The sequence below is a fragment of the Rhipicephalus sanguineus genome, chromosome 2 (genome assembly GCF_013339695.2).
Source record: "Rhipicephalus sanguineus isolate Rsan-2018 chromosome 2, BIME_Rsan_1.4, whole genome shotgun sequence".
In the NCBI taxonomy this organism is placed as follows: domain Eukaryota; kingdom Metazoa; phylum Arthropoda; class Arachnida; order Ixodida; family Ixodidae; genus Rhipicephalus; species Rhipicephalus sanguineus.
This window is the reverse complement of record NC_051177.1, coordinates 27,769,824-27,794,584: the sequence shown is the minus strand read 5'-3', so window position 1 is coordinate 27,794,584 and position 24,761 is coordinate 27,769,824. Positions and strand designations below refer to the sequence as shown.

The window sequence follows — 24,761 nt, the reverse complement described above, 5'->3', positions numbered from 1 at the left end:
TAGAGAGATGGATATAAGCAAGCGGGAAGCTCAGAAAAACGCTGATATATTTTATTTTGACATTAAAGCCGATTTTCACATGGTGCACCTACTGACATCGACACTATCATGACATCAGGCTACAGCGTCAATTCTGGTGACTTCACACACCATTATGGCTTGTTGTAATGACGTCAGGTACCAAAACATTCAAAATGGCCACTTGTGCATCACCGAAAAAATTCAAAATGGCCGCTTATGAGTCGCTAATGGAGCCACAGAGCAGAGCTGCCATGGAAACATCACATCTTGCGCAAGTGCATAACGAGAAGCTCATACCACGTGTTGCACCGAAACTAGCTTTTAAAAACATACTGAAATTACTTTTTCAGGATCCACACACGCCTACCAGTACATCTTCTAGGCTCTTGAGCGCTGGACTTTTGACGCAAGCAAAAAAAAAAAAAAAACTGAAAATTCTCGTGTCAGTATGGTCAACAAAGTAGGTCACTGTGCGTCAGAGAAATTCAATAGACAGCATAAGCGAAAGAGAACTTGCCCATGCTAGAGATATCGCGCAGCTGCTCCTTTTCAGACATCATGTTGTTGCAGAGGCTGTCAACTATGGTCTCGACTTGGTAGTCCTTCACCTTGTTCACCAGTGGACCTAGGCTGGATTAGAACATGCATCGTTACTTGACCCAGAACTTCAAACAGTATGGCTTATTTACAGCAAAACAGTGATGGACAAATCAAGAAACAAGTTTGTAATCAGTGTTGTGCTTGAGGCAGTGGTCAACAGCTTCAAGTGAATACAGATAGCAAGTTTCTTTTACCACCAAGAATTTTCTCTTAAATATCTTACCATTTCACAGCGAGGTTTTGTACTTCTCCGTTCTTGTCTTCCAAGAGTTTCAGCAGCATTTTCACTACCTGTGAAGGAAAACATGTTTTTAAACAGCTATTAAATGTTATTACAACACCCGTGCTCCATGTGTTGCAAAAAAAAACCCACAAAAAACCGCTATGTCAGTGGTGATAATCACTGCTAACAGTATCACCATTAGTACAGATTCGTATACTAAATTGATGCTATGCCAGTGGTGGTTATCACTGCTGTCATAGCAACAATCGCCAATTAGCAATGTTTCTGCGGTGCACAAACCAGCAATGTAGTTACTAGCCTGTTATATACAATTTCATCATTAATCGCTGCATTTATTCCTGTTTGTCTCTTACCTACAACCCTCTGTATCGACTTTGGCCTTCAGTAAATACATAAACAAACAACAAATAAAGGGTGCCAAATTTTCTACAAGTCATGCAGCTGTGGCCAGATGCAACATATGTAACATCACTTAAATATATTTAACTGACATCTTTGGCTACAAAGTCAGGTTATATCACAAAGTGTAAATCAGCCCTCAAGAAAAAAATCAATCCACTTTTCTTGGAAGGATGTACTGTGGAAGAAACGGTACCACATGCAGCCACACCACAAGCAGCTGGAGTTAAAGCAAAAGGGGTAATGCACAACCATTTTACCTTTCTTTCACTGTCGTCATCAAGTTTGATCGAGTCTTTTTGCAGTTCTTGCATCAAATCATTTGTGGCCATGAAGCGATAGTCCTTGTCAGAGGATGTCATCTGTCATCAAAACACAATATTGAGCAGCTTGTACTAGTTTCAGCACTCCAAAGAAACATCGTGCAAATGATGTGCGCTCCATCCAGCTTGAACAGAGGTCTACAACTATACTAGAAATTTCAGTAACACAGAACCTCATCGTGACAATTTCTACATAACTCAGGAAAGTACTCGCGCAACCCTGCAAACAGTCACCACAGCTTTAGGTCTCCAAGGTGAATGAAAAAAATTAAATTATGAAATTTTTTCATGCCAAACTGCGATGCAATATGAGGCACGCCGTAGTGGGAAATTAACATCGCCACTATTCTTTCATTTTTTTAATTCTTTTATAACTCAACAAGTACCCTTTCCGGTCAAGTTGTTTTCTTCAAACTTTCTTGCTTTTGTGCAGAAAATTAATGTAAACAGATAAATTATTTTTGTTTGGTAGCATTTCTTCATTAATGGTCTTATCACCATAAAATGTGGTAAGACTGCAACTGCATTAAATATTTTACTGTAATTGCATATCATGCTGTACTATTTCATAGTTAAACCAAGCAGCCTTCCTTTGAAATTTGTAAGATCTTAACAGTATTTGAATTGTCACTAATGTGGCAATGTTTGATACATATAAACAGTAGGAATCTTAGCCTTCTGTCAGATAGTAACCGAGGCGGACTCAAAATGCACGCAAATATGCAAATGCACACATCTAGACAAGTTCTGGAGATCAGACACTTAGAATGAAACTAGTTGACGCTTTGATGAGGCACTGAAGAGCAAGTTGAAAAGCTGATAGTGCTCTTCCTACTGGTCTCACAGACAATAGTTATGCGCAGTCCATGCACAGCCGTCTTTGGGTGGCAGTGTCAGCTGTCTACTTCTAGAAGTCGAAGTGATCCCTAGGTGCCAATTATGCTTACAATATTGTGTTGAATGTGCTGGACTGGGACTCACCCCCGATTGCTAAAACCCTCTACCAATAAATATTACTGCAGCTGCTGCTGCTGCTGCTACTACTACTACTACTACTGGCCACGGTGTTCACAGTTGATGTTCAGACAAACCCACTGTCAGTGTGACAGAGCTACTGAAACGGCTTGCTTGGGTTTCGGAAACTATGCAAACCTCAAAAAGAAATGTCGCTGCAGATCCAGCAATTTCAGTGCGAAGATTCAGCACAAAATCATAGATATTATGCCTCCTACAACTCTTCTGCGTCGTCTCCTACTCTTCGACGTCGCAGCCGCTTCACTGCGACGCCCAACCTTTTAGAACAAGAACACGCACGTCAACAGGGCCGAATGATGTGGCTAGATGGACGCTGCGCTAAGCGAGCACGCTTCGCACACATGAAGATAACTACGGAACGCGCAATGATTATCTCGGAAACTCTCATTGCAGCGCCTATGGTTGCGTGCTCCGAGTCATTGAACAGCGCACAACTGCTGATCGAAAGATGTCAAGCAAATAAAACGCAGAGGGCGTGACAAAGAGAATTTGCTGTTTACAAACACACGCTGCTACCGGCATCGAGCACACCACCCGGCAAGTTTATTTTTCATCGCTGCATACGCAGTACTAGATAATGCACCCTACCTACTAGGAACTTCTCTGGCATCTATAAAAGACAACTAATTTAACAATATACATTCGAATAATGACGAGTGAACCGCATATTTGCCTTCAGTGCACCGATTAGGCTTAAATGCAACGTCACAGTCCTGAAACTATTGCCGCGCGGAACCTGAGCGAGTAGTGCGAACTTACCTTCTCCAGCAGATTAGCGATGTGGTACGAGACGCCCGCCATCGTTCCCGAGTTATTTGGCTGAAAATAAGAGGATATCTACCGGCGTGAACGCCAGAACTCGGCTTGTTCGTAGCAGGGGCAAAGCGCTCCGCTGCCTCCGAACGTTCCCGAGAACACCACAGATGAGCAGAGAAGTGACATGCGAAGCAGATGCCCCGGGGGTGGTAACGTGCGACATCGCACGCTGATGCTAGAAACCGGAACTCAAGTTACGTAGCTTCCGAGATTGACTCCAGTATTGTAACGCGTTGACGCAGTTAATCTCGGAGGCCACGCAAGTCGCCTGACTCGGTGTCGTACCGCCGTGCGGTGGTTGTTGATGGTCGGTTTCGCGGAATAAACATATTAAATATGGGAGGTGTTCTTTACACTTCAGTAATAATCACGGCGTTCCCGCACGCTGTTTTGATGAGCTGATATGAATGTAGCTATTTCTTTCTTTTTTTTTTCAATGTGGACCTCTCGCGTTTAGCCACTTTGAACTACAAATTACATGCAAATTATGGCAAACACAACGGAAACAGACTGTCACGCTGTGAACTACATTCTTGGTGCCTGTGTGCATTGCTGCATAAAGCGGATCAGCTTTGTGAAGACCACGGTGAAGACCAGTGCGGTCTTTTCTACTGAATGCATCAGCAAAACCCCGCCGAAATTTCACATTTCAGCTGTATTGTTATATATGATGCGGAGTACACACAGTTGAACTGAAATCCGCTTTATATTCATTCATAACTCGTTTAACTGTGATTGTTTTCAAAGAGAGGCCCAAGTATGAACTGTGACCTGCTGCACTGAAATAGGGAATGACAAATGCATTGAAGATGTTGATGGAGAGAATGTTGGTGCATTGATCACAGCTATCAACATAGCAGCATATTTAGTCTCGAAGCTAGTCCTGTGTTGCGTTGAAGTTGCAGCACATAAAAAAATTGTAGATATAGGGCAGCTGGGAACAAGGACCCAAAAAGTTTTCCAAGAAAGGCCTGGCATCAGTGTTCACCAGAGAACAGTCTAGTCTGTTGCTTCTCTGCACGCTGCACAGACGCAAAATACACGTGCACTTGAGTCTCTGGTTTACGACGGTGGTCACAACCAGCCCACACTGATGGCTGATGAAGTGTACAAAATGCGGAGTGAATGCATTGCCACAAATCTCCTGTATATGAAACATATGTTGCAGCACTCAAGTTTCAGTGGCGTACAAAATCTAATTTCAATGTCGAACTTTTAGATGCACTTAACTTGATGGTCAAGTTCAGAGCAGTAATCGAATGGGAGACTCCGCATCTGGGGAGGAATTTCTGATGAGGTCTGGAGAAAACTGCCATAATGCAAGGCAGCTTTCCTGCTTATTTTGAGTAACACGCACTTCATTTACCTTCATCAGCCTGCATGATATCACAGAAGCTTGGGCAATGATCAGAAACACCTTTTGGAAACCCCATAGCAAATCATTTATTCTTCTACACCAGCTATTGACATGGAGCCACCATATCTCCCTTTCCTTCTCAGATAACCTCAGCTCTCCATCAAAGGAAGATCACATGGTCCTTGCTCTTCGCATCATCAAAAATCTTCTTGATGTTCTCGAACACTTTTGGCGGAGTTAAGGTGGCATCAACCCTGCTGTGAATCCCACGTTTCTGGTAATAGCCGACAAGTGGTGCCGTTTGCTTGTGATAAGCGGCCAGGCGTTTCTTCAGTGCTTCCGGGTTGTCATCTGGTCGGCGCACCAGTGGTTCACCAGTCACCTGCAAACAAGTCGCAAACGGCAATGTGAGTAAAACAGCAGCCCAAATGAACACACACTGAAGTCTGGGAACAACAAAAATGGCCACAGTGGTTTCAATATTGTCAATGAGAAGTAACCATTTTTAGCAACCAGAAATTTCACTCATCTGCTTCTACTTTGTTTACCTTTTGTCATACTGAACATGTGAAGCAAATTTATGGATTTCCAATAATTAGCTGCAACCTACGAAAAGATACTGATACCTGTCCAGAAAGACAAGTATGAGTAATGTGATTCAATGTCATAAAATATTCTTTATTACATAGAAGATGTTGCACATTCCACCTATTTACCACTGAATGACCACAGCAACACATTCCTTCAACAACTGATTAATGTGAATCGACTTGTGCTTTCAACCAAAGCAGTTTGTTGCATACAGGCAGCCTAAAGGTGCACAAACATGCGATTTAACTTTATATTCACAAGTTCTAGGCGCAGGCCCATAGCCAGGAACTTTTTTCGGGGGGGGGGGGGGGCACTTGCTGAAAACCTTGACTATTTGAGAAACACGTATTTTCGTTATTTATTTTTGGTAAAATCCACTACTTCACCAAAATTTCAGGGGGGGGGGCACTAGCCCCCCCCCCCCCCCCCCTGGCTACGGGCCTGTGCAATGCAGCAGATCCAATACCAAATGTGCTAAATGAGGATGATTCGATGCCACAACCTAAGTGCTATAAACGAGCAAGCATGAGAGTACAGCACTTGTCGTTGCAACCAACTCCAGAACTTTTTTGCATATTAAATGCACAAGAAAGCTCACACTTAAATCATTCTACAAATAAAGGGTCCGCCATTGGCATTCACCATGCAGGATGGAGAAAGAAAAAAATGCATGTGTGCCATTAAAGAACCCCTGAAAACCAAATTTTTGTTTGTGCTATCTAGGCTTTAATTAGTGGTTATGCGTCCAATAACCATGCAACTGAATCGTGAATGCTCCAACTTATCACATAGTTAACGGTAGCATCACAAATTATGACCAATTCTGGTATTACTTCAAAACGCCCAACCAAAATCATAAGAAAGTAGCACCCCACCGTGGTGAAGCGCTGTAAGATTATGTGTGCTCAAGCTTCGGTGACGCAGAGAACACAGTTTTTTAATCGGGATCCCACATGCAGGAAAGAAAGCTAAGTTGTGACTTATCAGGCACATTCCCCTACCAAAATTTCTGTCTACTATAGGAGACCAATTAAATGGCACATGACACCAACCTGCCAGGCACCCACTTCGCTCTCATAAGCGTGCCCCCCCCCCCTCCCAAAAGAAAGATTCATTGCTACACTACTTAAAACGCCACTGGCATACAGACACCTAGAGAGAAGCCTGACAAAAAGAGCGAGAAACAATAGCCCCCATCGGGAAGCAGTCATATTAATGTGTGCACCCCGCAAACTTTTGTCGGACTGTCGGACTTACTTTTATAACTATCAAAGTATGTTCAAGGCCATGCTCACCATTAAAGGGGCACTAAAGAGAAAAACGATTTTTCTCATATGAGTGAATTACTCTTTCACAATACCAAAATCGCCATGCCTGCCGCGAGAAGACGCTTGGTAAGCGAGATATTGTGCAATAAAATAATGCGGGCAGCGCCGCACCAATAGACCCTTTTCATAATCCGCAAGTGCGCTTCTCTGCGCTGCATATTTGAACAACTAATGGCGGCACCTCTCTTGCTTAGAGTGGAGACGAGGTCCTAGTTGCACGTGCTGAGGCTTGTCTATTATGCGTATTTATGTCAAGAGAGCCGAGTCTACATTTTCCACGTCATAGCGTAAGCAAAATGCGCTAGAACACGCTGTTTGCAGTAAGTGACTAGCCGCCATTACTTGGGCAAACTGCATGGCAGGAAAGCTAGCTTTACAATTATGAAAAGGGTCTATTGCCGCGACGTCATAGATTTTGACAGCGTTTACTAGGGCCTACGTAGTTCCTAATCAGCAAAACTTAAAGTACATTGTCCTCTGAGGATGCCGGAGGCTTAGCATACTAAGTTTCAGAAAATTTTGTTGAGCCAGTGTGGCCGAAATACAAATAAAACATTTTGAAATTCGCGACGTCACGAGTGGCGATTTCGGCGCGAAGTTTAAAAATGATACTTTGATCTTGATTTTCTCTTCTATTAATGAGCCTATGATGGTGAAATTAACGACAGCAGAGTTTTCAGAGCATAATTTATCAGTCTAAACTGATTCATTGTTTCACTTTAGTGTGCCTTTAATGCACGGTTAGAGCCACCTATGTATGCAGAAGAATGGGACATACCAAGTTTGAAATTTTAGTATCAGGGGTCCTTAAATCTATGCTTGGAACTACATAAAAAATAATAGCACCACTTCATATTTCTAAACAACATGACAATGGTTAATGTTTGCTACTCCCTGCAGCCCTTTACTGCAGAGAGCGCAACTAAATTTGGTGCTTGAAACGTGGCGGCCATGACTCTGCTTCAGGCAAATGCACCATGCAAAAGCATGGATTTAGGACATTGGCTTTCATTACACCGAGGAAACAGTCATTTGGGAACGTAACATGGACACCAGTTATAAACCAATGTATGAACTAAACAATAAGCACATTTCCATGACACTTTGCTGCTAGTCTCTCACAAATACAAATAACAGACCAAAGAGCTCTTACATCATCAGTCATGGGCTTTTTGGGTGGGTTGGTTATTTCATTGTAAGTACGCCCACTGGGCAAGTGTGTCAGTCGGCCAGTAATCCTTCGCAGGAGCAAGCTGTCGTCAATGCCAAACTCTACCACAGAGTCCAGAGGGGTACGCCTCTTCTGCAGCATTTCGTCAAGCTGTCAGGAGATGAAAAAAGAAAGAAGTCGAAAGCAATATGAGCATGATCATCCGAGAATTATGCAATGGTCACGAAAAATGAATAGAATTTAAACAAATAGACAATGAAGTTAGAGGGGAAATCGATGCTACATATATGTTAATTTAAAATCCAGAAATAATAACGTAAGGGGATATGAAAGTGGACGGAAAGGTAACTCGCTGTAGGTAGGAGCCAAACTCTGCACCATGTGCTCTCCATCATTCCCATGGAAAATGAAAAATTGCAATGCCAGAGTTCCCTCTAGTAATTTTTAAAGAGATGCCTATGCTTCTTGTATTGGATGAAAACTACAGCTGCCACCTACATCACTTCAAGAATTCCCTAACAAGACCCATCATGAATGCCTCTGGCCTTGGCATTTTGCTTTATGTAGCGCTTAAGTGCAGTTGGATTGGGATGGAGTGTGCCAATATTTGCAGCATCGACAAGGCAACCATACACACTCTTGAATCATTGTGGGATTGGTGCACATACTTTTTACTCATAGACAAGCACACAAATTTCATGCAGTACTGAGTAGTGAAATGTTAAAAATAAGCTGCCACAAGTAATGTAAGTTTTTGGTACATGTCTCAAGTTCTGCACTACCATGTAACAGCAAAAAAACAAAACATCACAAAATGCAGCTATCTACCTGTTCACATGGCTGTTGCTACATCCCACCGCACATAAAAAATCAAGCGCTAGTTTTTATTGCGATAGCAATTATATGGACAGTCTCGGCTGGATTTTGCCGTCGCCGTCGCCATGCACCGTATATGTATAAGTATGTATATATATATAAAAGCCCCAAAGAAAAATAATTCAGAAAAATGCTTCCGAAGCGCGGAATCGAACCAGGGACCTCTTGCTCCGCAGCGAGTGGCGCTAGCCACTACGCCACGAAACGCAGATCCTCCACGTAGGTAACGGCGAGCGTTACCTTTACCGCTGGACGGACTCGGAGACGGCTGCGGTTATAAGCATTTCTTCATTACCAGCGAGATGGCGTTAGGAGCGCGACAGGCGCATTTAAAAGTCGTCGGCGAGCTCGCTCGCTTCTTATACTTGCGCAGAGAGAACCTTGCCCTTCCGCTGTCTGCTCGCGCGGTTTTCTTGTGCTGAGAGGAAGAGGGATGTTTCACGCTTTCACCGTGATGTCCGCGCTCATGTTACGGAGCGTACGAAAGCCACTTGAGCTCAAGGGACGCCGCTAAACAAACAAACAGAAGATGAGCGCGAACTATCAAGTGTCACAGCTCGACACTTGAAGCACGCTAGTTTCCTTCGCTGCTTCGGCCGCCTTTGCAACAGGAGCGCTGTTCAAACTGAGAGTATCCATTGGCGAGCGTCACTTCATATAGCATTAGTTTCTTGCTATCGCATTCATTGCTTCGGCCTTGCGGCGAAACTGTGACTTTTTTGTGACTGCGTGGCTGATGGGGAACCCTCACAATTATCACTTTTACTGTTAAATCTCTAGGACGCAAAACAATTTTGCATCAACTTTATCAGCACATCAGACCAGTCTGTGCATAGTTGAAAACATGCAAGGTCTGCCTATGTTCAATACTTTACAGAGATTTAAAATCATCATCATCAGCAGCAGCCCACTTATTCATCCTGTTGCAGCAGCCTATTTTTACACCCATTGCAGGACTAAGGCTTCTTCCTATGACCTCCAATCGCTGGCGTAGTCAGGGTGAAGAGTTGGGGAGGGGGGGGGGGGGGGGGCTTGAACCCCCAACCCCTCACCATGCCCTTGAAATGTTTAGTTTTCCATGTCTGTATATACATGCGCACATACAAATGCACACATGAACATACATAAAGAATTATTAACGCTCTTTCCCTCCCCCCCCTTAATAAAATTTTTGGCCACGCCACTGCCTCCAATTTACCCCATCTTGTGTGACCTTATTTCACTTCATACGAGCAGATTTCCTAATTTCCTCACCCCACCTAACTCTGCTGCCATCGGCTGCATATGCTCGGTATGCATAAGTATTTTTGGCCAAACTTGAATGGCGCCCGTCACCTGGAAGTTATTTTATTTCGAGGGCAAATAGCATACGAAAGCTCAAAGGGGCTTTCAGCATCCTGAGACATCAACACTACTGCGATGTGTTCGGTGTGCTAATTAGCTAAATATAGCTAATTGAGACACACCAGCGAGCATGGCCCAAACGTGCGTCCCCGGGCACCTCCTCGTTGCTGCTTGGAACAGTGTCCATTTTTGAATCGCTGTATTGCAAAGGGTCGAAGCGAAAATGATTCGTGACGTCGCGTATCTTGGCGATTCCAAGTTTCAAAATGTCGTCTTCAACACTAGTCGTCACTTGACGGCAACGACGGCGATGCTGGTGCCAAGGCATGATGAACTGTTAGCTGAGCGGTTGCGCCTCACGTCACTCCTTTCTAAGGACAAGTGGTCAGCTGGGGCGTGGTCTGGAGGTGACTGCGAGGAAGCGCTGCCAGCGCTAAAAAATGGCGGGCTTGCTGGCCGTTTTGAATCGTGCTATATACCACTGATATAAATCAATAAAACAGATAGTTATTCGTCCCTCAGTTGCATTTTCGGTCGCGAATCACTACTAGAGGGGTTGATAACTACTCGTGGATGCAAAATTCTTGACAGTGCGTAAATTTGATGTCAGGGCTTCTTTAGGGGAATACTGACACGATTTTGAGGCACCCCAAAAGGAATATTTGTCGTTTCCATGGTGTGCACTATGAACACTTTCCACACACCAGAGCCAGACAACACGTATGAAATATTTTACTTTGATTTTAAAGTTTTCATCGCCCGGCATCTGCAAGCCAGTTCCACCACAATGGACATTATCACGACAAGTCAACGCAGCTCACTGGGATTGCAGAATCTGCGTCCTGCATGCAGCCTAAATCGTGGAAATCGCCGTCAGTCTCTCTGGACAACAATTCACTCGTCGTTGTTTACATGAACCACATACAACTGACAGTTGTTGCTAGTATGTCGCGAGTTGGTCTTCCCGTGAAGTCAGACTTGTGTTGACACGTCACTGCGAAGCTGCCCCTTCGATACCGAAATTGCTGTTTTTCAAGGTAGTGGTATTAAAAACATATTCAATGCATTCCCAAGCACTATGGCACTCTTTTTAAGGTTTTCGACACCCGTGCTTTTATTTAGAGCAACAACCCGAAAATACTTAAAATTTGTGTCGGCACTCCTTTAAAGGGACACTAAAGGCAAATAACAATTTATGTCAGAGTGAAAGCCCAATGTATGACAACTTCTAAAACGGCAATATTATCAACAGCAGTGCCCTACTTACCGAGAAATTAAGCTAAATGTATCACATGATGAGCGCCACGAGTGGGACATTTTCGAAGTGATCCCGATGACGTATGGAAGTCGGCCTACAATAAATCACTAGTAATCAAACTAGCAGCAGTAAAAAAAGAACATTCCGAGCATGCAAAAGACGTAATAAAATGCTGTTTGTTCGTTTCCGCTTGATTCATGGAAACAAAACCTCCGTGGCGTTGCCATGGCGAACTGCGCCTCGCCTGTCTCAGTGGTAGTTTCGGAAACCGGTGTGTCTTTTCACTGGGTGCCGCGGAATGAACTCTTACGCTCAAAGTGGCTTAGTGTCATGCCATTGCGCCAGTGTGCTAAACAGTCAAAACCTCTGCGTGTGTGCTCGCTGCACTTTCGTACTGAGGATTACAAGACCAACCGCAACTTGGTGAAGGCTTTGAATGTGCCCATCCGAGCAAGTCCTTGCCGCAGCGCCATTGTTGCTACTATGGGTCCCGCTACTTCCGCTCGGCTGCTACTAGTGTCGGCGGCCGCGCAGTAAAAGCGGGCAACGTTGTGCACGGCAGCAGTGACGTAGGAAAGTCGTATTTTCAGGCGGGAGATTTGAAGCGCGCTAACGCGATGCGGACCACTAAAAACGTGATTTTATTTCAAAATAAGCACTTCCTTGGCACAAAAGCAGCACTACGAGGTTTCTGGACCGCTATTTCAACATTCAACATCGACTTAATATTTGCCTTTAGTGTCCCTTTAATATGTATTCCGTTGCTCTCATTGACCACCGGCTATTCATCCTATGAGCTAAAGCAACCAGGTCCTCCATCTGTGCTTTTCTAGATTTCACCGATAAGTTGACAGCATAAGCAAATCACCAGGGAACTCTAGGAAAACACATGCACACAGATATTCATTCAAGTGTCTTATACAACAGGAGCAACATACCTTCTCAGCCTGCACAATGGTGCGAGGAAAGCCATCTAGAATGAAGCCATTGTTGCACTCTGGCTTGTCCAAATTTTTGGCCACCATGTCAATGACCACCTCATCGCTCACCAGGCCCCCACTCTCAATGGTGGACTTCAGCTTCTTGCCCAAATCGGAGCCCGAACTGATCTCATTACGTAGCAAGTCCCCTGGAATAAAATTATGAGTGGACGTACAATATGAGATCACATGGTGTTATTCTGAGGTCTCACTTCGATCCATGAGTGCCGAGACTCCAGAATATAATAGATTTTGGCGAGATGATATTACTGCATATTTATGAGTGGTAGAAAAAGAGACGGGGCGCACAGAAGGACCAACATACAGCACACCTGCGTGCCTAATGCTACCATTCGTCCTCTGATTTTCCTAACACTCACAAAATCTTGAAAAGTGAATGCTGACATGTGGCATGGGTACATCCAACGTGTTCTTGGTATGTCCAAGCTATTTATGCTTCTCGCCCTTCACAGGATTAAGTTTCACAAGTGCTATGAGGCAGATTTTAGCATTCGCCAGTAACGGACGGTTGAAGGATAAACTGGTCGAAATTGATTTAACGGCTAATATGTTTCACGATCTCAGTTGAAAGGCAATTCAATAGAGGTAGGCAATAATTCAGTGTGATTCATATTTCAAGTTACTGGAACACGCACAAGTAGTTGTGCAGAACTCCACGCGCAAATTCATGCTTGGCGCTCTCTGGACTTACCGGTAGCCAAGTGGCAGACGCAGTATGCTTTCTGTATCTTGGGGGCCTGCAGTAAACGAAACGAATGGTGCGTCATTATCCGAAGCGACAGCCCAGACTCTTCATTACGCTTACCTGTGTGCCCTTGCCACATCCCGGTGGTCCGAGGAGAACGGCGTTGATGCCCGTGCGGCTCCTGTTCTCGTTGGGCACGAAGCTGGTGGCGTACAGATGGTTGGAATCTTTGGGTTTCTGTGATGGAGCCATGTGTGGCGTATGCGAGGCTCCCTGGGCGATACTTTAGTCGGATGATGGTCCCTGCGACGAGCCTAATTGCCCCGGGGTCGGCAGCAAACGCTGATCAGCCTCGCACAGCCCGGCCGGCCTTGCACCGCTCGCACCACCACGTCGGGAAAGGGCACGGAAATCCGTGCACGAGCATAGCGTGGCTAGCGCGGCCGTCACAGGGCAGATAAGCGAACAATAAAGAAAGACAAAGTAAAAAAAATGCAGTCACGAATCTATTTCTTGCGGTGCCATGCCAAGGAAGACTAGTTTCCCTACGTAAATATGCACATTTCGGCAGCCAGCCTAACCTTAACTAAGAAAAGAAACTGAAAATAACAGCAATTTTTACTATCATCATCGACAAATAATTGTCAATTGTTACCGGTTACCAGACTTCCGTCGCTTCCGTTTCCGTTGAGTTGCATGCTGCACCATAATGCTGCTGGGCTGGCTGCATGAGCTGCACGTGTCGGCCGTAGTCAATTGTTTTGCTAGCTGTAAACAGTTAAACATTAAACGTTTACTTAAGCGGGTTTTTCATCGAGGCGGCTGAATAGGGCTGCGACTGCGTGCAAGATTCTGAGGTGTCACTTGTGTGCTGCGTGAGTTCAGCAATGCCGAAAAGGTCGGTTGTCATCCAGTCCAAAGCGCGATGGAAACCTGTCGAAATAGAGCCCTCAACTGTTCAAAACCTAGAATGGGAGGGCTTCTCGGGCCTCGAAGAGCTTACGAGCTACGACATCGTGCGTCAGGAGGACTCTTCAAAGCGATCTACCGATACACCCGACAGGCCTGCAAAGAAAAAAAAGAAGCGAAAGCGTAAGCAAGTCAGTAAACCGGCGGGAACCAGCAGCGACTCTGTGCATGAAAGCGCAGAAGCTTCAACGGCAGCAGTCGGTGATGGTGTAGGGAGTGACGATGAAGGTGTGGCGTATCCCCAAGAAAAAAAGCTCAAGTGCGAAAGCCCGGACATGTCTTCGTGGCTCAACTGCCACGTTCCAGAACCGGTGTTGCGAGCGTTGGCCGAATTGAATTTCACCGAGCCCACTGAAATACAGGCGCAGACATTGCCAGCTGCTATACGCGATCACTTAGACATCATGGGCGCAGCGGAAACCGGCAGCGGCAAAACACTCGCGTTCGGTATACCCCTTCTGCACCACATCATGGAACGCAAGTCGCGACTGTCCGCTGAAGGCGACGCGAAGGCCATGCCTCTCCAAGCTCTGGTCTTGACCCCCACGAGAGAGCTCGCCATTCAGGTGACGCGGCACATTCAAGATGTGGCGAAATACACGAACGTGCGCATCGTGAATGTCGTCGGAGGCCTTTCGGCGGAGAAGCAACTGCGACTTCTCAAACGCAAGCCCGAGATCGTGGTAGCCACGCCTGGTCGACTCTGGGAGCTCGTCGACCAAGGAGCGCCCCACGTGTCGGACGTGAGCAAAGTCCGGTACCTAGTCATTGACGAGGCTGATCGCATGGTTGAGAAGGGTCACTTTGAAGACCTTACGCGATTGTTGGACGTTATGAACGCACCTTCCGAAGATGGTGAAGAAAAACGCCGGCGCCAAAATTTCGTCTTCTCAGCGACTTTGACCATGGTCCACGACTTACCGAGGCGTATGAAGAACAAGCCTAAAAAACACAAGCTGTCTGAAAAGGAGAAAGTTGAAGAGCTGATGCGCACCATCGGTATAAGTTCGAAGCCGAAAGTGGTTGACTTGACCCGGAAGCTTGGAACTGCCGAGTCGCTGTGTGAATCGCGAATTGTGTGTCCCTCATTTGGAGACAAAGACAGTCGGCTCTATTATTTTCTCTTGGCACATCCGGGGAGAACGTTGGTGTTTTGCAACAGCATCGATAGCGTGCGCCGTTTAGTGTCTGTGCTGGACTTGCTGCAGCGGTCTCCGCTTCCGCTTCATGCCTCCATGCAGCAAAGGCAGCGACTCAAAAACCTCGATCGCTTCAAAAACAATCCATCCGGTCTCCTGCTTGCCACAGACGTGGCAGCGAGAGGCCTTGACATTCAGGGCATCCAACACGTCATTCACTTCCAAGTGCCGCGAACTGCTGAAGTTTATGTTCACCGCAGTGGTCGCACAGCGCGGGCCAAAAGTGGTGGACTAAGTGTGATGCTTATGGAACCGGGAGAGTTGCATTTGTACCGCAAGATTTGCAAAACGCTGAACAGGGATGAAGACCTTCCAGATTTCCCCATTGACCTGAGCATGCTGAAGGCAGTGCAGAAGCGCGTTGAGTTGGCGAGAAAGCTTGAGGCTGAAAGTCACAGGGTTCGTCGGACCAACTATGAGGACAACTGGCTGCAGCGTGCTGCGAAGGAGATGGAGATCGACCTTGACGAGAGAATGCTTTCAAACACCGACGCAAAAAAGAAGGCCGACACGAAACGCAAGCTTAAAGCAATGCAGTTTCAACTTTCTGAAATGCTGAAGAAGCCTCTGTTCCCTCCTGGTTTCTCAGGGTTATACTTGACAAAGCAAGGAGCTCTGGAAATTCCCAAGGTGCGCATGGACGATGCAGCACGGGAGGCCATGGAAGAATGGAAAAAGAAAAAAAATGCCATGGTTTCACCTGTAGAGCCCACATCCAAGGCCAAGCAGAAGAAAAAGACCAAAAGATTTCCATTGTGGAAGCAGAAAGCAGTTAGTAAAAAACAAAGCAACCAATAAAATGTGGACAGCTTAATTACAAAAGGCAGTGTGGAGGTGTGTGTGTCCTGTTTGCACTTTACGAACCCACTACAGTGGTCTAGTGGTTATGGCGCTCGACTGCTGACCTGAAGGTCGCAGGATGGAATCCTAGCAGCAAGAGCCGCATTTCGATGGGGACGAAATGCTAGAGGCCCGTGTGCTTAGATTTAGTTATGCATTAAAGAACCCCAGGTGGTTGAAATTTCCAGAGCCCTCTACTACGGTGCCTCTCATAATCATATCGTGGTTTTGGAACATAAAACCCCAACAATTATTTGTGTCCACTTGCCCATTGCGAGCACTTTCTGCACACCCAACTACCCATTTTATCTGCGTCACTGTAGGGCACTAGCTAGGGCAGCTTATTGAAAAATGCACTATTGCCAATGTGTTTGCTGTGTCGCTACATGCTGGCACAAAATGTTTCGCTCGCCCAGGAGACGTCTTGTCCAGTATGAGGGCAAGTGCATGTCAGTGCTATACGTGCACTTGCCCTCATTGTAGAGGTTTGCAAGCAGTGATAATGTAAACAATCATTGGTGTTGCAAATGCCAATATTCAGTTGTGCAAAGTGTTCATGCCAAACAAGGCTGAAGCTTAAAAAGATGACATAATGGTGTAGTAGTTCCTGTTCATGCTGCATTGTGCATTTACTGGTCAAAGCAAACTTTAAAAAGGTACTTTGCGTAATGCAAAGGTTGTATGTTCAGTCCCCACTGACGGCGAGTTATTTTTTCATGTGATGCAATTTGTTTTCCATTTCTCTTATAATTACTTTACTTCTGCAAATAACGTCACCATTGATTTCCTTGGTTGCATTATCTGCTGGCTTCACAAGGTTTTGTTTTGCAAAAAAAAGCAGGCCCCTCGATGCATTCCTTATTTTTCGTTCATTTCTGTAGTTTTATAAATGCTGTTATTAATATGTCTGTCCCGTCTCCCTGTTCCTGTCAGTCGATTGAAGTTTTTCATTGGTAAAACATACCTGCCTGTCTTGGAACCAGCAAATTACTGAAGCTCTTACAGCTAAAAAAGCTTTCTGCCATTCGGCAAGCATGTTATGTAAGAGAGTTCGTAGCTGTGCTAGCATTTACCATAATGTTATGTAGCTTTGCTGCCTCAAACACTTCCAATTATGCATGTTAGCTTTTCAAAATGGTTTTTTACTTGTGGCCGTAACTGGGAAGTATACAGTAAAAAGGGCCATCTTTTTTGGCAAAATATTTATTTAGGTACAGTCTGGTGATGTAGGCTGATAAGTTTTCAGCTTGGTTTTGCGAGTAATACTTGGACATGAAATATAACTCCGATAGGGTAAGCATTGGGCTTTCCACTAAGAGGTCCGAACTACGTTGCAGTGCCCTCCATATCCAATGTTCCAGATCTTTGACCTTTTGCTTTTACAAAGAGGCATTTTTCTGGCATTATTTTGAACTCCTGCATCAAACAAACCTTTTGTGCAACGTTTCCCTGACAGGTCATCTCCGGTGGCGATGTCTTGCTTGCATATGAAACCAAGCAGTCACATGAAGGCACTGTGTGTTCAAGGTCATGCATAACTTCCAACAAGCAGTAATGGCTGCATTTCCTTAATGTTTTGGAATAAAAAAGAGTTGCTTCTGTGAACTTTTCAGAATGCTTCTACTTGCATTTTAAAGAAAAAAATTTGCCCAAAGGCATCTCAACATCTACACTACCTTAAACTAGCCACTGGGCAGACTGCCACTTTCTCGGCAGTCATGTTGGACATTGGTGTGTATGAATTGGTAAGGGATATAATTGTTCAGTAGCGTACGAACAAGATGCCACTTATGTTGGACAGTCAATTATCAGAGCCACAGCTTTTCGAGCATAAACTGTCGAGACATGAATGTATGAAAGTTTTCATGTACAATGGCACTCTGTATGTTTGAGTATCGACGTGGCTTGTGACCAGTGATAATGATGGCTACCAAAGTTCGTTAGTTTGGGCAACTAATCGCGCAATGATTTCCTTTCAGTGTGTACATGTATGCACAACTTGGGTGTAATGTCGCAAGCCTATTTCATCAGGGCACACAGGAATTCCAAGGTAGCAGTCTTACTCTTTGCCTGTCTCGTATATAATCACTGCACATACCGCTGCTATTCCGTCCTTGTGGAATGTAACCAATGGAACTTGATAACTGTTAACCTCCCTACTACCTTTTCTTTCTCCATCTCCATGGTGCCAAAAGCACTTGCTCTTCGGATTGTGGCAACTGTATGTAGCAACAGTGTGCCTCCTGGCATCCCCCTGAACTTATTTCAGTACTATCAACGTGCATAAGCTTTGAACACTGCAACGTCCATGAAATATTTTACGAAAGGGTGTGTAGACTCTTTCCTTTTACACATACACGACCCAAAAGCTTCCGGTCAAGCCCTCTGGAGCAGCCTGCTAAATATGGTAGGTAAAAATGACAGCACAATTACTATAGTCTGTAAGCATATAGAATTTTACAGTTTTGCTGCAGTTAGAATGTCTCGCAGATTAATTTTCCTGTTAACCACACAAGTTAAACACATGGGACACATTCCTTATGCCTGGATACATTCAAAACAAGTACCTATAATAAAGCTTTTTGTTTAAATGTTGATTTTCACTTGACTATAACTTGGCTGTTGGAAAACGCACGACCAGAAGTTTCCTGGGGTCATGACACACTGCTGTCACAGTGCGAACAAACGAATCTATAGGCTTGCTTCATGACATACGAGAAGGTGTACGAAGTTCTCAAAGGCTGCTAATCCGCCTTTTACATTTTCCTCTGCTGCCCTCTGCCGTTTTGGTAGGGTTCTGGTAGGGGCCAGGACAACCGATATTGCTAAAAGCAAAGCCTCCGAGATGAAGAGACGCTTCGCGACTTTTCTGCTAGAGAAAGGGAGCATGCGCCGGGGCATCGTGAAAATGGCGGATTCAAGAGCAGGTCATGATTGGAGGGTGATGTTCCACAATATGGAAAGTGGAAACGTAAAAACAGCATAACTTATTTATATGTCAATAATTACAAAGACTTCGTGCTGGTTTGGGTTGTCCCAGACTTGCATGTTGGAGTATGTGATTGCCTTTACTTCAGTGCCCTGTAACAAGGAAGAACAAACATGTCATGCAGTGATGCAAGCATGGGGACTTTTCTGTGCCTTGAGTCTTTGGCACACATGTTCAATGGTACTAACAGTGTAATAATACATCATGTGGCAGGGGAGCAGGATGGCTGTGACGTATCAGAAAGTAAAGGTACCAAGCATCACGTACAATACATTTTGCCCAACAGCGAGTTAGGTTCTTGAAAAAAATTGAGATCGACTAATTCTTCATCACTATAATGCAGCACTATCAAGCGAACCACATGCTCACAATAAGAGAACATTGTTTACGACACCATGCTGCATGATGCTTGCACAGACGTTGCATAATTAGCAGGTAAAGCTTAAGCTAAGCAACAGTACTGAGGACAAGGCATTTTTCGATATATTTAATGTAGTGACCATTTCGTCAATTTGAGTTGTTCAGATGGCTATAGTGTAGTTACGCACTTGTCAAGAAAGTATTCTTACCTGGGGGTGCTTTCCAAGGTCAAACACTTCACCATATCTGTAGGGTATGGCAAAACAGCCCATGTTAGAATTAAATCTGGAAACATGCATGCATTGACAAATCACTGCTGACCATGAAAACGCTAATGAACACTTTCAAAGGGATACCCGAATTTTACTACCAATGTACCAATGTATAGAATGATACTTACACTCTGGCCTTTATCCTAAAAGCTTCCTTGTCAAACTCAAGAATCTTGACTTTCTGCAAGGAAAAAGTTTAGAACCATTAATGTTAAGTGCACTAATAATGCTGGGGAAACCAGGTAAAACATTACAATGCTTCATCAGAATAGTAAAAGGATTACTCACTCTTCCAATCAAGAATGGCTCCGCACTGAAGACAAAAAGCAGCTCATCTAAAAAGTGGTACAGCAGGCCAACCATGTCTTCAGCTGCAATAAGCAAACGGTTACACTGTTCCATATAAACTTAACTAAGAGACATGCATAGCCATGACGCACCACTTCTGCAATGTTATCCTCCCCTCACTTAATATAGGGCTTCATTTAATTCAATGAGCTTCTGTCTTCCAATAACAAATGCACCAGCTATGCAGAAACAAGAATGCAACTACTGCAAACTGAGCCATTACTCTGTCTCGGACATAGGTCGGCAAAAAAATTGGAGCTCACTGAGACTCACTCAAGAAATATATCTTGCTCTGAGGGCTCACTCGGACTCAGATTCACAAAAATTTTCCTCAACCGGACTCACTTGGACTCAGACTCGCTAAACTTTTTTTCAACTGGACTTGCTCGAACTCAAGTTCACCAGCACATTACTCAGCCGGACTCACTCAGACTCACGGCTTGACCTGAGTCTGAGTGAGCCTGAGTGGGTCGACTAATGAGTCCGTTAGCGTAAAACTTGCTTTTTTGATCACAGTGTCAATGCTCTTTAAAGCCAATATCTCCCATAATCGGTGCTCTGATACGCCATTTGATCTTGTACCATCTTATATGAGTTATCAGTGGTTTCAATCCAGTAAGAACATTTTTATGAAATACGCAACTCACACGAGATGTTTATATGATGAACTTTTCGTAGAAGGGTTGGTGGGGGTAAGTCATGGCCCCTCGCACCCGCAACTCACGCCTCTGATCAATAAATGTTGAGATGGCGCATGAACGCTAGTGCATTGAGATTTATGTGAATAGATTTGCGTATAAGCTTAAACCTGTATAAGGCTGCTAGTAAAACTGAACATGAGTAGATAGGACCATAGGTCGGCAATAACAAGTGGAGCTGACTCAGACTCACTCAAGAAATATATTTTGCGCTTAGAGCTCACTCGGACTCAAATTCACCAATATTTTCCTCAACCGGACTCAGGCTCAATAAAATTTTCCTGAGCCGGACTCACTCGGACTCAGACTTACAAAAATATCACTCACTAAGACTCAGCCGGACTCACTCAGACTAAGACTCGCGGCCCGATCCGAGTCCGAGTGAGTCGACTCACGAGTGAGTTTACCAACCTATGGTCTGGGGTACATAGAGATAACACGACAATAATAGTAGATCATTTGGTGAGTAGGTGCAGTGTTACATAACTACTGCACAAGCAGACAATATAGAAAGCCCCGTTACCTAAATTGCCATTCATCATGTCTGCTTGCACATTGTTGGTTTACAGGGATCACACAGTTTGGCGGTACTGTGCCACATTGCCATTCACACGGGCCATTTAAAACAACAGGCATTGTAGTTTATGCCCTGGTTCAGATTAACTGAAGACATGAGGTGTAACTATAAAACACAAGGTTAGAAGAAGTACAAAACACCCTAGCCTATCACGGGATTTAATCTTTTGTTTGCCTGCCAAGTGTACCACTGTGTAACTTATAGATGATGGCTGCTTTATAGGCACCACACAAATGCAAAGATAAAAGTACAAATAGACTCTCTAATCACAGACTATTATCGAGGAAAAGGCTAAGTTACCAGTGCTATGTATGCTTCATGTGCCAAACATAAAATGCGTAAGCAAAGGTTATCAGAGATTAAATTAAATATAGTGCTCATTTCAGCTGGACAGCTTTGAGACATGCTGAAAGCACAGTTGGTTAACAAGAAGTTTAAGCTTTGTTTAAATTATATATATATATATATATATATATATATATATATTTTTACTTTTGCTACTCAACTATAGAGACTAGGTGAACAAATATGCTATAGTGTACCTTCTGCCTTTATGTCAGATGTGGCATGAATGTCAACCTTGTCAATTTCTGTCATGTAGGCAAACATTGCAACAGCTACCTGTGTGGGAAAGAGGAAGAGTTGAGTTACCATCTCAAGCAGCAAGATTAAAGTCAATTTTACCAGTTATGTCAATTAAGAGAAAAGGTTTACCTGTTCAAAGGCTTCTGTCAGGTCATCACCCCCTTAAAAGAACTTGTTAAGTAAAAATGGAATAAAAGTTTTGTCACCTTTTTTTCCCTTGACACTACCCACACCTGTTGTCTTCCCTATAACATAACACAACATCCTACACAAGAGGCTATGAATTGTGGCACTGTGTTAAGCATTGAGAAAACACTTTGTTTATTCTGTCATACAGCTGCTTAGAAGTATTAATTTGCTAAATAAAAACAGGGTAACTTTCATGACAATGCAAAAAATATGAAGCAGCTACATGCATACAGACATTTGAAACGAAATTCTATTTAAAGAAATGCAATGTGAAACAAATTCAAAGTGAACCCTTTGGCTTTTTTTCACAAGCTAACAGTGGTACTGCTATTGATAGCAAAAATGCAACGTGTTCCCACTAATCATGCCTTTAACTCACTGTAATGTTTTCTTCTAACAGTATAAGGGCACTGAAAAGTATTAGAAACCTGCACAGCATATTTGTTCACAGTACTATAATTTGCACATAAGGCAGCAGGAAATTTTATAAAGTCAAGCTAAATTTGAAAGTAAAGGCATGGTAGCTGGGAATTTTATAAATTCAAGCTCAATTTGAAAGTAAAGGCATGTATTTCAGCAATCTGGAAATGAATTAATGTTTTTGTCACAACTGTTTCTTTGCTTACTCTATTTCCTAGCAAGCTGTACAAGTTTATGCAAACTGTAGTTTCACGACAGCACTTTTATTTTGGATCTATCCATACCTAATTTATTTTATGACTAATGCAGTCTTTAATGCTTTTTTTATTTCTGCAACACTGAACATATTCTAGCCCTTCCAGCTGCTTATTCAATAGGGCAGTCGAGGTATTTCATGCACATTTTGGCTTCATGATTCATGTACACATACTTTCATCTTTAGTTTCCCCAATTTGTTTCACTTTCGTACAGCAGATGAAGAAATTTGAGTGCAAAACCCAAAAGTACCATACTTCTTCAAGACAGTTGCTGAGCATCCTAAAAGCACTATAATAGCTAATAATAATATCTGGGGTTTAACGTCCCAAAACCAAGATATGATTATGAGAGACGCCGTAGTGGAGGGCTCCGGAAATTTCGACCACCTGGGGTTCTTTAACGTGCACCTAAATCTAAGTACACGGGCCTCAAACATTTTCGCCTCCATCGAAAATGCAGCCGCCGCGGGCACTATAATAGCTGGTGACTAAAAAAGAAACAACTAATTTTATAACTTCTGAACCCACAGAGATGGTTGTAAGTTTTTGTACCACATACTAAGTCTAGTCATTCAGTTCCATTACATTGAAAGGTTGCAAATCAAGTTCTCATTATGGAGGAGCAATATTTATGTTATTGCCCTCCCCCAGTTTACAAGGTTTCAGTAAATCATTATTTTGCACTTTTTTAATGAGACACGGCTGGCGTGTGAGTGCACATAAGCATCTTTTAGCCCATGACAACACAAAACATAATTCTCATGTGCACATTAACATCCATTTAGTCATGCTGTGCACTAGGAGCTATTATCAGCACATGGCTTCACTTAGCGAACGCCTGCCAGCAAGAACATCTGCAGTTGACAGATACTCTCGATGCAGAACTTTCAAGACAGGATACATCCATGAAGCCTGTAACAGACAGTAAAAGAAATTCATAACTTCAGGTTGATTCAGTCTCTTTATTTTTGAATTTGCAGATGAAACTAGAAAGAAGCTTACTGAACATCAGCGGTGTGATCAAGATCTGCAAAAAAGGAAATGAAAAAAAATTAGAATCAATGCCACTCAGTAGATTGTATTCAGAGTGCAGCATGAACTTAGTACACACCCACACAGACACATAGACTAGACCAATGCTTGGTCATCCTATTGTTTTTGTTTTCTGAGTGTGCACATGCTAAGTTTGCGCAGCAACTATGAACGCAAGCTCTAGTAACCGATCAGCCCACCTTACATCATTGATTGCCGAACTGTAATGACGAGGAAAGTTATTCTAAGAGAGAAACCATTTCTCCCCCTCTTTTTCACAGCAGCATGCAAGTCCTTAGATTTTTTTCTCTAACCTTCTGCGTAGTAATTTCAGCACAATGCTAGATGTAGAAGATATAAACGACTACACGTGTTCTCCGCTATCGGTCACATGCTGGGGAAGTTTATTTCGGGGCAAACCGTAGACAGTAAACTGAATCGTGTAGATTAGCGATCGACCTAAGAAGGTAAACGAGCATATACATAACAAAACACTCTCACTGGTTAGCAGCCTAAACTCTTTACTTAAAAGTGGGCAAGCCCACACTCACATTCGTACTTGACGGGCGGTATGGAGAGTTCCTCCTCCGTGAAGTCGTCTCTCTCAACCAACTCGGTACAGGAGTCATCGTCACCGAAAGACATGACGATGGCAAGGTTCTGGATAGCTGCTACAAACACTATACGTTCTAGGTAAAATGAAGGAAGGTAAATGTTGCCTTTAGCTACACATTTTATCGGACTGGCTGAATCACTTGATGCCGCGCTCTTGTACAAGCGAATTCGTCCCGACTTGACTTGGCAGTGGCTGGCAACAACTAAGACAATCCAAAGGGCAGGCAGACAAAGACCGGGCCAAAATTTTTGCTTGAGACATTTTTAATTAGAGAAGTGAAGTATAAAACATTATATTGCTGTAAAGTGAATAAATTAATATTAGTATTTGCTGACTGGCTTGTAGCCGCTGTGCCGGTATG

General features: G+C 43.8%; 4 protein-coding genes across 4 annotated transcripts in view; 1 reads left to right on the top strand and 3 right to left on the bottom strand.

Moving 5' to 3' along the window:
* Positions 1-3,555, bottom strand: part of LOC119382607 (cullin-associated NEDD8-dissociated protein 1) — a 59,513-nt gene extending 55,958 nt beyond the window's left edge. The window contains exons 1-4 of the mRNA XM_037650386.2: positions 3,382-3,555; positions 1,525-1,626; positions 845-912; positions 539-651 (exon numbers count right to left, since the gene is read on the bottom strand). Of these exons, the coding sequence (XP_037506314.1) occupies positions 539-651; positions 845-912; positions 1,525-1,626; positions 3,382-3,423 (325 nt within the window). The 5' untranslated portion in view covers positions 3,424-3,555. The remainder of the gene's footprint in view (positions 1-538; positions 652-844; positions 913-1,524; positions 1,627-3,381) is intronic.
* A 1,301-nt stretch (positions 3,556-4,856) lies between these two features.
* Positions 4,857-13,492, bottom strand: LOC119382606 (adenylate kinase). The gene is made up of 5 exons (XM_037650385.2): positions 13,170-13,492; positions 13,056-13,101; positions 12,302-12,492; positions 7,868-8,035; positions 4,857-5,177 (listed from the first exon to the last, which is right to left on the bottom strand). Exons 1-5 carry the CDS (start codon positions 13,299-13,301, stop codon positions 4,956-4,958), a joined length of 759 nt encoding a protein of 252 aa, XP_037506313.1. The 5' UTR covers positions 13,302-13,492; the 3' UTR covers positions 4,857-4,955.
* Positions 13,493-13,776: 284 nt separating this feature from the next.
* On the top strand, positions 13,777-16,050 carry LOC119382605 (ATP-dependent RNA helicase DDX24). The gene has a single exon (XM_037650384.2). It carries the CDS (start codon positions 13,937-13,939, stop codon positions 16,013-16,015), a length of 2,079 nt encoding a protein of 692 aa, XP_037506312.1. The 5' UTR covers positions 13,777-13,936; the 3' UTR covers positions 16,016-16,050.
* A 2,979-nt stretch (positions 16,051-19,029) lies between these two features.
* LOC119382604 (protein archease-like) lies at positions 19,030-24,567 on the bottom strand. The gene is made up of 9 exons (XM_037650382.2): positions 24,336-24,567; positions 23,755-23,779; positions 23,654-23,664; positions 22,016-22,047; positions 21,844-21,922; positions 19,967-20,049; positions 19,807-19,859; positions 19,616-19,652; positions 19,030-19,138 (listed from the first exon to the last, which is right to left on the bottom strand). Exons 1-9 carry the CDS (start codon positions 24,427-24,429, stop codon positions 19,049-19,051), a joined length of 504 nt encoding a protein of 167 aa, XP_037506310.1. The 5' UTR covers positions 24,430-24,567; the 3' UTR covers positions 19,030-19,048.
* Positions 24,568-24,761: the final 194 nt, after the last annotated feature.

Coding starts and splice junctions, on each gene's coding strand:
- LOC119382606 (XM_037650385.2), bottom strand. CDS start 13,301: ATGGCTCCATCACAGAAACCCAAAGATTCCAACCATCTGTACGCCACC. Junction 12,493..13,055: donor CGTCTGCCACTTGGCTACCG/GTAAGTCCAGAG, acceptor ATTTTATTCCAG/GGGACTTGCTACGTAATGAG. Junction 8,036..12,301: donor CCATTGTGCAGGCTGAGAAG/GTATGTTGCTCC, acceptor ATCTCCTGACAG/CTTGACGAAATGCTGCAGAA.
- LOC119382605 (XM_037650384.2), top strand. CDS start 13,937: ATGCCGAAAAGGTCGGTTGTCATCCAGTCCAAAGCGCGATGGAAACCT.
- LOC119382604 (XM_037650382.2), bottom strand. CDS start 24,429: ATGTCTTTCGGTGACGATGACTCCTGTACCGAGTTGGTTGAGAGAGAC. Junction 23,780..24,335: donor ACCGCCCGTCAAGTACGAAT/GTGAGTGTGGGC, acceptor CCTTTTTTGCAG/ATCTTGATCACACCGCTGAT. Junction 19,860..19,966: donor AGCCATTCTTGATTGGAAGA/GTGAGTAATCCT, acceptor TTTTCCTTGCAG/AAAGTCAAGATTCTTGAGTT.